Source organism: Bombus fervidus, chromosome 12 (genome assembly GCF_041682495.2).
Source record: "Bombus fervidus isolate BK054 chromosome 12, iyBomFerv1, whole genome shotgun sequence".
NCBI classification, from domain to species: Eukaryota; Metazoa; Arthropoda; class Insecta; order Hymenoptera; family Apidae; genus Bombus; species Bombus fervidus.
Window position 1 is genome coordinate 10187465 of NC_091528.1, and position 12585 is coordinate 10200049.

General features: G+C 33.9%; 1 protein-coding gene across 1 annotated transcript in view; it reads right to left on the reverse strand.

The window, feature by feature from the left end:
• LOC139993288 (unconventional myosin-XVIIIa) overlaps positions 1-12585 on the reverse strand; it is a 64975-nt gene that overhangs the window by 23983 nt on the left and 28407 nt on the right. Inside the window, exons 6-15 of the mRNA XM_072014873.1 lie at positions 12040-12216; positions 11570-11770; positions 11256-11408; positions 10185-10768; positions 9928-10110; positions 9024-9286; positions 8613-8775; positions 8192-8366; positions 7621-7779; positions 7187-7402 (exon numbers count right to left, since the gene is read on the reverse strand). Of these exons, the coding sequence (XP_071870974.1) occupies positions 7187-7402; positions 7621-7779; positions 8192-8366; positions 8613-8775; positions 9024-9286; positions 9928-10110; positions 10185-10768; positions 11256-11408; positions 11570-11770; positions 12040-12216 (2274 nt within the window). The remainder of the gene's footprint in view (positions 1-7186; positions 7403-7620; positions 7780-8191; positions 8367-8612; positions 8776-9023; positions 9287-9927; positions 10111-10184; positions 10769-11255; positions 11409-11569; positions 11771-12039; positions 12217-12585) is intronic.

Sequence of the window (12585 nt, forward strand, 5' to 3'; positions counted from 1 at the left end):
AAAGATTCTAGAAATTCTGAATTTCTTTAGCTGTAGCTTTATGTCTTTTATATGTTCCTTTATATGAAAGATTTTCAATTTAATTGTGCTGTTTTATAATTAGAATATTTCTTACGTTTGAGGAAAATACAAAAATTTCAATCAAAGTATTTGCAGCGTAGATTGACCTTCTTACAATTTTTTTGATATTCTAGCGTTATTTAGTATAACGTTTATACATGATTCGATTTTGATAAAACCAGCCTTATCGAAATGGGGATATTTATCTTCAAAATTAAGATTCTAACATGTAATCCATATGGCAAGCCACTGCAGAAATAATTTTCTGATTAATTACAGAGAAACCGCTCTTACAAAACTAAAACAGTCGTTAAAAGAACTAATATGCTATGTAAAATGGTTAAGAGAATCTTTTCGTTTTTTAAATTCAGAATAAAAGTAATGTGAAACACGTACATAATATCGGTAACTTGGACGTGCAAAGTACCGTATATTATAACGCGAAGATGCCGTTCTGTCCACTTCTGAATTGTTAGTGATAGTATGCGCACGTAAAAGGTGTACGGATAGCCGAGAAATTTCTTCCTAGAAAGAGAATGTCAGACATGCAGGAAGAGTATGGCTGTCGAGTCTCAGCCTGTTTTACTTTGGAGGGATATTCACGCGCTACGGATACATTAATTACAATTTTATTTTGTTTATTAAAAATAGAATAAGATCGCGTTAATGTCCGAGCAAATGATATTCACCCAACTGTTTTGCTTCTTTCGTTCCTCGAAATGAAACCCGGCAACTGATCTCTAAACGGGCAACGAATTAGAGAGAGTCGGATGACCAAAGCCGCGTGGTCGTTTAATTAATTAGCACACGGGTTCGTTATGTTCACCATGCGAGAAGCAGCGGAAAATACAAGGAAAGAAGTCGCGCATCTTCCCTTCTCCTTTATTTTCGTAGCAATTAACCAACGGGTTAGGAGGAATTCGAGATGAACTCGACACGCGAAAGCGCACGACGTAACAGAAAAGCCGAAGAAACCGCTTCTTCGCATCCGCTTCCGCCACAAGGAAGAACGACCACGTGGGAGAAATTCATTGTAAACTGCGATAACCTCTTCGATATATCTGCATCCGATCTGAGCTATTTTATCTAGTCAGTGTAATAGCGAAGAGATAGCTGCAAGGCTCAAAAACCTTGTCTAACATTTACCTTTGTGTTCTTCATTAGGTGTACGTAACAGATGTCACTTTCCAACGAGATCTTATTGCGATCATTTTATAATCATGAAATATTCCACCATTTGTTGAATCCTTATTATTTTCTTCGATGAGAATTAATCATTTTCTTAATGTAATACCTTTTTATTCATTTTTTTTTTCTTTTTTTAATGTGGAGCATGTAGAATAAAAAGCGTTGTTTAAAGATTTCAAGGCAAAATAAAAACTATCTGGATGATACATCTTTTGCTGGTAAAAATCATTCACTTTCGCTTCTTTTTCGCATTCTTTTCACACCGTTCTACTATTTTCCGCCATTCTACGATTCAGATAAAATATCCGCACCTGTTTCGTGACAAATATAAAATTATACGGACGACACGCGTCATTCTCTTGAAGGAACGCATCCTCTATCATCCACAACGCATTCTTCAAAGAACTGATGTAGAAAATTTATATCCCACGCATTCCACTCCATTCCATCGAGCGGCTTTTCTTCGAAGTTGACTTCGGTCGAAAGTCAAATGATGGAAAAATGCCAGATACACTACGACTAAAAAGTATCAGAGTATCGAAGATCCCAAAGTATACTAACTAAATTCGTGTTAAACGTTACTACATATTCTAACGTATTGTTTCTATTTCAACTTCATACGACGTATAATTATACGAAATTTGATTGACTAATAAGAAGATCATACTTCTCGTGTAAGTTTGCTTGTTATAATTTTTCTCATTACCTTCGTAGAATAATAACAGAAATCGATGATATTTTAGATAAGCAGAAATGAATGAAAGAGCCATTACTAATGCAGAAACATAATCGCAACGAGAAATGCTTCTATAGAAAACATGTTTAATTTTCTTGAGAATCTTTCGAGAGATTTCATATGAATATTCAATGTTTCCGGTTCGGATGTGCATCTATAAGGAAGTATTTCTCAAACTATTATTAGAACAAGACGTAGAAGTTGTTCGCACAAAATTAGAGACAAGAATTTCATATTTTTGATAACTTAATTACTCTATTTAAAATTAATTTACAAGAATTTGATTACTTCACAAGCTAAAATTTTAATAAGCTATTACTGTCTCTGTTTTAGGTAAATATGGAAAAGAAACGTAAAAAATTCCAGATCCAGTAACAATAAGAATTAATAAATCAAAAGGAACACAAAATAAAAAGGAAGTTTATAATCTTCCAGGACGTCAATGTTTTAGAATCAAATTCTGCTCACAAAAGTACTAAAGATAAAGCTATAATGCCATAAGGTTGTAAAGCTTAGAAAGCTGCAACTTTGCATGAAAGAAAAATTAGGACAAACATAGTTACGGATTACGCACGTAGATTTTACAGCTGTTTCTCGTATACCTACATGATAGCTGACAGCAATTAATACGGAGTAACGCTAATGGTTTCGTGATCTCAATCACGATCTGGCAAGTTACCGCGTTTGTCGTGCGAACCTGACCTAGCCTGTTAGCCAGTTAAATTAAAACTCGTCGCGTTTCTCTATTACCAAGCTGTGGTGGATTTCCGAGCGCGCAATAGGCATTAGCACCACGCGGAAAACCGACTTACTCAACGACTGACAATGAGTACTCTACACTAATAGCGTCACAGAAATCAAATACACGTTAGAATAAAGATCGAAGATTGGGTAAAAATCTGTTGACCAAATCGATGAATGATAATTTTGTCCATCTTTACATAAGCATTACACTCTTCTATAATAATTCCTATATTCAACGCGTTCGATAAATGTTCTCTATCTTTCTCTTAAGAAATCGAAACCATTCGTTTATTTAGCGATGAACATTAATTTCTAAAATAGAAATTTAAATAAAAAGTTGCCAATGAAGAGAAAAACGTGTTACTTTAATACTTTGATTTCGATCGTAGGTTGCCTTCATGAAATAAGAAAATAAGAAACATTTGAGTGCGAGACGTGATAACGGGAATTGGTAGCGATATCGAAGTCATCGCTGGTACCGATATTAATTTCTAACGAATCAGTCCACGCATCTATTCGTGGTGCAAGCTATCGACTGGTGGAATCGAACAGCGAATTATTTGCGATGCTAGACACGCACGAATCGCAGGCACACACGATCAACGGTCACATTTCCGCCGTGGAAACCTTAGTCCGGATATTTCGGGAGTGGAGATTCCTAGCTGACCGTTTAAACAGAAGCGATACTATTCCAACAGCTTTTGTATACTCGTTATCGATTGTATTTTCATAACTGCGGGTCATGCGTTCCACTTCTTTCATCCGGTTAATATTTTGTAGGGTAACGCACTTAACATAACCGCCTTGGATAACTTACTACATAATTATGTATTGTATAAAACGAGGTTACATGATTTTGTCCATTTATCCGCGATACGGTACACGAAACACAGCAACATAGTGGCAAAAGGAATGTGATAAACCAAAATATAATAGCGAATTTTTTATTTAAAAAAATTCTAATATCTTTTTATTCTACTTACTTTCATAAAATTGCAATATCAATATACTACAAATTCTTCATTTTCTATTCGATAATTTTTTATTTATACCGAAAGTTTCATATGTGGTACCCGTATTGGAAAAGCCAGTTTAACTGTACTTCCGTTGTATTATGCGGTATTTATGATATACTTTCTAAATTTATTCTATCGAGAACCGTTTCTACTTGTACATTCAAGTAGTTTAACTGTCTCCAATTGGTGTTCATCCATACACATCCATTTACTGACATATTTAATATCAACGCATACAGCTACATTAATGAAGCAACAGGAAACCCTATCATGGTTACGTTACTTAAAAATGCGACACCAGTCGTGATAATATACAGTAAAGCTTACTAATATAATTTTTCAGCATGTTTCAGATTAAAAGATACGATGCAGCGCAGAATAACTAGAGATTAAGTACAACTAAAAGTATTCAATTTGTATTATTAGAAATCATCAGCAGGTACTTTAGTATTCTTGATAAATGATGTATTTATGGTGGTAATGTACATATGTACACAGTAATAATGAAGTATAGCAAAAAGAAAAGCTTATAAATAAAATGTATGGAAGATTAAAGATGGTATGCAAGAAATTCTCGATAATCTTCTCTATTGACATTTCGTTACAATAATTAATATCTATTATCTTCTTTGGCATACACCGATTACAATGATTAACATATCACGTATATCTAAATTATGCAAGTAACCTCGATCGACTTTCCAAGTTTCAAAAGCTTTTCTTTATTTTCTCTGTCCAATGCAACTAAATAAACAGCGATGTTTTCTGGTTAAACAATTTACGCCTGAATGAACACTTAATTACTTGGGATTTTTCAAACTCTTTTTAGAAAACCGTACCGTGTACGTTACCTGTTCTATTAACGCAGTCTAAAGCGTAATTGCAAAACCAACATCATTGTTCTCGTCTGTTGGACGAGAAATAAAAGGGTTCGATTACTCGTTGTTATCTAGAATATCGCGATGACGTCGTGCTCCTCTCGACTTCCGTGTTCCTTAATTCGTTGGCTCGAATCTGTTGCGGAGAACAAATTGGACCACGCGCATAGTCTTGAAGTAAAACAGACGGGCCCGATAAAAAAGAAAAGAAGAGGTGTACGTGCAAGGTGGAACACTTTCGCGACGAAAAGGCCTCGGGCAACGCGAGTTCTGCGAACAAGGAGAGGTTCCGAAGAGTGCAACGATTTCTATATGGGCCACGAGAAAGTCACTAGCGCGTGTCGCTTTTTTTCCACGGTTATTCGACCCTTTTGCACTTTCGCGGTTAAATGATCTTCTTTTCGGCTTCGGGAATTAACCTTGCAACGATAATCGATGATTAGAGTTGGCAGCAAATGAGCCATATTGGTGCACATCGCAGCGCCAGTTCGCGGCTACTGATAAATATTTGAAAACTTAATCGAGGAACTGAAACTGATAAATAATGTAAATACCCCGAAGTAAAAATTATCATAGTTGCTATGGAGGGGAATTATGCATTTGTTAATCTTGTAACCTACAGATTATAATTAACCCCGCTATAATTTCTTCAACTACATACTCGTGTTCTAAATACGACGCTAAGGTCTTTTGAATTTAACGCGATTTTCACTGAATACAACGTGCAAAAGTTTGCATAAATTCATTGAAATCTATTCAGGTATCTATTTCAGAAAATATTGCAGAGAAATTGTACTTGATCGTATACAAGGAATAAGAGAAGATTTTAAATAATAATTCCATTGCAATATACATTTCTGATGTGAAGTTCCCTATTAAATATTTACATATATTCGTTAAAAGGAAGGAAAGGTGTGAATTGTCTTTAATGTTCTGAAAACTTCATTGACATTCTAAAAAATTTCACATAAAACAGAGGTCTAAATTAAAAAAAAAAAAAAGAGTGATAAAACACACATTACGATGTACAAACCGCATCTATAATCGAAACGTTACTTTCACGCGTTAAAAAGTAACAACATACTAATAATTTTCCAGTAGAAAACACATTAAATGGCCATCCTTAACGTAAGTATAGTTTGGATCTGGTAATTTTAATGTCATTTCGCCATTCTATAATAAAAAGTGCCAATAAAGACACGCGATTGCGGCTAACGCGTGTGCAACTTTGCATGACATTTATAAATAAGATCTTGTCACGATTACGATTACATGGAATCACCAAATTAAAATGCACGTCTACAAAAAGAAAACAGACCACGTTCGCGTAATTTGCTTCCTAAGTTACGTTACGAAACGTTACTCTACATAAATATGCAGAATGTGGCAAGAATTTTCATTTCAGTTGCAGTTACATGCAACAGTCTGATCATTCTGATATAACAGAAAAACTGTTCGAATCTTTTTAAATAGAAATTCATCTGAAATAATTATTGGACATTATTATTATTATTATTTTCTCTTTTCTGTAAGATTATATGAATCCTAGTATTTATAATGTCTTTACAAATTTTTGTATCGCAGTTGAGATAAAATATCAAGTGTTGCTCAAATCGTAGAGTTAAGAAACTTTCAGTATTGCCGTAGCTATATTTAAATCATTAATGTTATTCACTTAGTTAGACGAGCTACTAGAATAAAAGTCCATTTAACCAGTCGGTGAAGATCGTTTTAATCAGTGAATTCACATCGATACCGATTCTCTGTCCGTGGTGCACTGACGAAACTATAATCGAATTCGTGGAGAAAGTTGACCGAAATCACGTAAAGCGATTCTCCTTGAGAAAACGAATGTTCGTTTCAAGTATGTGACGTTACCAAAATTCTTACACTCGGACAAACCACCTACGGTGAATCGAATTGCGGAAGCACTTCGAATACTTATGAGCAAAGGTGGTATTAATTCAAGTATCTATGCCGTCTGATGGTGATATTTAAGACCGGTATTACAAGTTAGAATAACGCCAATCGATATGCCTTTCCATTTTGTTTGTTTTGATAACCAGAACATCAAGTAAAAGCATTACTACCTGTACGGAAAAAAGTGAAAGTGCTTCTACTAGAGTGAAAGATATGATACTAGACATTCGATCCTTGCTGGAATACAGTGGCATGTAAATTGAAAGTTAAAAAATACGAAATGGAAAGTTGTGCATAGTTTTGAGATATGAATGAGATATATACATAAATGTAAAGTTTTATAGAAGATGCCGTAATACTGGAATTTTTGGCTAAAAAATTACCCCTTCATAGGTAAATATATGTTTTCATATTCATTCAGTTTGTAACACATTATAAAGATGATAGAAAATTAAATAATTCTATCTAGACATATCTTTTATATCCTACAAATTTCTAGTACATACCAAATACATATACTTGTTTAAAAAGCAATACAGATAAAGTGGTATTTTGTAGATATCCCCTTTAGGGATTTTGCATTTTTTTGGAACCATACTACCGCCTAATATAGAGGAAAATGCGAAATAGTAGATATGACTTACCTGGCTTTGTCCAACTCGATACAAAGCTGGATCGACGTCGATGGTAAGCATCATATCTTCCACAGCACGGCGTTCATCAGCTACAGGGCTGCCTGGTCGTGTGTTTACATCGCTTGACAATAAACTGAATCGTCTTCTAAATTCACCTAAAGCTATATGCTTAGGGAATCCCACTTTATGCAATCTAACTGCATCGATTATTTGGCTTCCACGAATCTGTAACAAAAATTCAAATATTTTTTTAGTATTTTAATCAAAGATTGAGACTAATATTCTAGAAGATATAATTTATTGCACTGGATAAAATTAATATACGCATAATGCTATCAAAATTTTCCCTGCTATTATTATATTACTAATCTGTTTAATTTTTTGCATTAAATACAATTGTTTGTATTAAAAATTTAAGTAAAAACAATTAAGAGAATTTTTACCTGTGATCGTAGAAGCGGTACGTTAATAACACTGTCCTCGCTTTGATTCGATTTTACTGACAATAAACTTTTATTATCGGTACATCCAGCATTATGTTGCGGTAGTATACAATGGACAAATTTAACTCGTGTTCTCCGCAAAGTTTCAATCAGTCCATCCTGTAACAAATTACATCATATCTTCATTAATGTCAAATAGAAAATTATGATTAATTTAGAAGAGAACTAGTTATTGCATCTTGCCTTTTTTACACATAAACTGATAATAAAAGCAAGAAACAAAAACAGGAAGTGGTACCATAACAATGTACATCTTAATTCAGTAAACATTTTCAGCTTCATTACATATCTCGTTTATGAAGTTAATAGTAAATTTATGTCAACTGAGTCATCGTTTGAAGATAACATAATATGTAACACGACATATGACCTTATCTTTCATGTCCGTATACGCTCGTGAAAATGATAATATTCCCAGATAAATATGTGGTTATCCAGAACTCAATTATTCATAGACTACTTATTTCTGAGTAGTAGATAAGAATGTTATTCTTATGACTTTTGTACTTACAACAGTGAATTTAACCTGAAGAGATATATTTTTTCTTTTAACGGTAGTGAATGTTCGCCGTATACTAGAAGCTCTCCTCAAAGATTGTGAACCTTCCAAACCAGGCATGGAACTGCATAATGCTCCAGATACTCCTGCTCCACGTGCACTAACAAACAGCATATTCACATCTTCCCTGATATCAATATAAAATGCAATATTAGTTACTGGTATCAAGAAATTTTAGTTAATAAAAATTTATTGATTATTTTAAACAAAATTATACTGAAAAATGTATAAACGTTTCAGTTCAAAACATGTTTTAATAAAATATTATCTTAAAAATATAAAGTTTCAGGATAAAGAGAAATAAGATCAAGATTTTAATAGAATTGTAAGATTAGAACACAATTAGAAAAATAAAAACATTTAAATTACATACCTTGTACTTTCTTGAAGTATAGTAATGGCACTTTTAGTAACAGGATTTTCTCGTGTTGCTTTCAGCCATCCTGTTGCTGTGTAAAGTACAGGATTGGTACCCAATAAATGTTGTAAGACAAATTGATTGTTCCCAGGTGCTTTTCTTAACAATAATTGATGATCTGTTTTAGAAAAACAGAATTAAAAAGATAAGTAAAAACAATGTATTGCAATGTACAGAAATGTTTATTAACTACGATAATCTAGCATATGTATTTCCAATGCAATCAATTTTCCATAATTTTCTGAAGTGTCTAATTAAAATTAATTCGGAAAATGAAAAATAATATGAAGTTTTGGTACAATAACATAAAAAAAAAAATTATAATTCATCATCATAATTTGTAAAAAACCAAACGTATTTAAATACCTCTATCTCCATAATGAGAAAACAATCGATCTAAAAATGTCTCGTCGCTGCCGCCAGGACACACTGTTTCTTCCTCTAACAGCCACAGAAGACCCTTTCGTTCTATTTGTCTACTTCCACTAAGGTCACTTTGGCTAGTTCGCAACATCGTTGCACCTTGCGAACTTCCACGATCTAGTAGCGAAATTAAACCCTGAGGTGATCCGATTCCATCTTCGTCGCAGTCATCTTCGTAATCTACGTCAATTCCTTCTTGGACGTACCTGAATTACACGAATGAGTTCAGTAGTAACATGCAACATATATCTATATTAAAGATTTTTAAGTTTTATTTCATTTATTTCGTTATGGAATTTTCTTCGATTCAAATTCCTTGCGATAGAATCTTTATTTCATTTGATCTATGCATTATTCCTTTATTTTTTATTATCATCTATTCCAAAATTATCGAATTATATTCCAAAAATTATTACCAAAAATATGTTATAGCACAAACTATCTTCGTAACAACAAACGGGTTTGAAACATTCATCAATCGATTCATCTTCCATTTCTTTCGATAATTTAAGATAAAATTGAAATATTTTATGAGGAACGCTACTTTTATTTAAATTTACGACACCTAGGAACAGATAGAAAATATGAACTACCTGCCTTAATCGATTATCGACATCGAATGACAATATCGATTATCGAATATCGATATATGTATCGATCTTTGAATTCAAAATAAAGAATATTTTGTATTTAAACGTAAGAATAACCTGTTCATTGTATCCTACATTATTGAGGTAATCATATGAAACTATTTTGAATAAAGTCATATTCCTTCTACAGTATCTGATCCAAAACAATAATTAATCACTATATATATATAAACTTAATTAATTAGATTACAATGTACCTATCCTTTGGTGCCACCAGTGTCGTATGATGAAACAACAGTTGCAGCCTTTCCTGCAAGTAATTGTGACACAGGTCTTCGAAACAGGCTCCTGTTTGTCGTCCACAAGAGGCTGGATTCTGAAAACCTGGCGAGTCACACAACAACAAAGAAGACACTGTGTGCACAGATGATGATATGGATCTGTGAAAGAATAAAGAACGACATTATCATCATTACTCTCATTCTATCCCTATTTACTCACAAAAAGAACAAACCTATTGATGAGAGCAGCTACGCAATGGAACACTTCTGAATAAAGTCCAATCAAAAGACCTTCCAGAGCATCTAATCCCATGATATCTTTGCTTTGTTCGGTAGGACTTGGTGTACGTAAAGCAGGCCTCGGAGTACTCGGTGTACCAGCACCGCCTCCATTAGAAGAAAACACTATTCTACTCAATTCCTCAACGGTAGTACCCAATAACGTTGCAGCCTTCTCTGCACATTCGACTCTTGCAAACTGCCATCGACTTTGCGAACTGGTGCCAGCTTTAACCGCACCAGCACAGCTCAGGTGATATATGCCAGCAAGAACCAGCCAAATGACTTTCTCGTCGGACTCAGAAACGCCGAGAATCCTAAAAGCGGCCACGATTCGATTAAACTCGACCATGGCACGCTGTTTGTCCTCGTGCTTCTGCAAAGGTGTAATGAACACATTGTTCTCTGCGACTAGATTGGTCAGGTGCAATTCCTTTCTGAGAGCACCCTCTGCGCCTGCCAGTAAACGGTAAATCGCATGGAAAGTTGGGTCTCCGTTCGCTCTTCTGCCTATTCTCGACTTTTCCAAAAGTAGGACCTTGCGAACAAAATAAAAATCAGGTCAATATATCTTGGATATTTTTACAAAATTATCGTACAGTTAAAATAAATAATTATATTAGATATATATATATATATATTGTACAAGAAAATTTTATAACATTTCAATACAGATCAAAAACATAAACCCGCTAAAAAAGATTAGTTTTTTTATGTATCTTCAAATAATAATTCAAGCTCTTTTGATATGCTCCACTTTCGAGCATTGGATCGATGTGTTCATTGGATCGATTGTGCCCTTTATTGAGGGCGTTACACCCCGAAGCCATAGCACTACCACAGTAAAAGAATTCTCTAACTCTCGTGTAATTTACATTTTGACTTTTAGAAAATATACTACAAATAAAAATGAATTAAATAATGTTACACATCGACGGTAAATATAAATTATTAACTGATATACACTTCATGAAATAATATGTAGCTGAGCAAAACGATTATGCGATAACGCATAATTGTATTACCTGCAAAGAAGCCGATGCTATTTGGCCCGATTGATCAAAGTCCAGACTGAAGAGCTGCGTAAAACGTGTTGCATTGGAATTCATGTGTGTTCTGCTATTTCCAAAAGCCTCCAAAACTGTGAATAGGGCGTTGAGTTTCTCAATGGTCAAGATCTTTAACATTAATCAGAATAGACAGATTTTAAAAGGTGGAATGATTTGTAAAATCTGTAATAATTGAAAGAAATAGGAATTCCTATTTATCTTAGTTTCCTTTCATTTTTATCATAGAGGTAAGCTGATAATATTATCAAATTCTATAAATTTTCACTCACCTTGTTAACTGTGCCTGCAGCCAATACAAGATAATGGAGAGCATGTTTAAAATTTGTTGTTTTGCCAGATCCGCTACGGCCAAGAAATACTAAGGAATGATCTCGTCGAGTCGCTAACATCCCTCTGTAAGCTGCTTGCGCCATCGCATAGATATGAGGAGGCATATCCTCGCTTTTACATCCTCTAAACATATGCGCTACCTGAAAGGTAAGGAAGAAAATTAAAAAAAGAGGAAAAAATAAGCAACGTAGTTTAGCAAAATTTGTGTGATTTGTAACGTCTTCGTTCTCTGAATAAATTGAAATTGAGATTTTATATCTTACTTGAAAAGAAGGATGGTTTCAAAGCACTAATAAATTTTAATTAGAAATTCCATTAAAGACTAAAAGCAAGAATCTTCAATTTATTCCTCTTTCAGAAGGAAAAAAGATGGTAAAAAGAAATAAAGGAATGCGTAAACATCTCTTGCCTTTTCAGAGTAAATCGCTAATGGCGCCACCGGATTGATAATGATCATGCTATCTCCCGCATACGTGTGTATTAAATTACTGGCATAACGTTGTCTCAGTGTGTGGAGAACAGAAGATTCATTGAGAAAACGTAATTGCGAGAGTTCCTCGGCCTTGTCAAACTGAGGAGGGTTGGCCTGCGAAGAAAAGCAATAAACGATTAGTTTGATTTAACCTACTTGTTAGAGAATTGCGTCTGTGTCTTGCGAATCATCGTAATAACTAGACTACGGATGTTTATGCATTTATAGGAAATATACGCTTGTAAAAATGTATAAAATATTCAAGGTATTTATTATATTATTTAGAGGAAAAGGCAAACCTCCGTTTAAGTCCCATTTCTTTAGTTTTGCTCATGAAAATAAATAATTTGCATAGAAATTCATAGTCTAGTAATAACTTTTCACTTCTTTCTCTTCTTTTTTTTTTTTTTTTTTTTTTTATTACCGTAATTGGTGGTGCAATCGGGAGGAGTATAATCGGGAAGATTCTATATGAAAGATTAA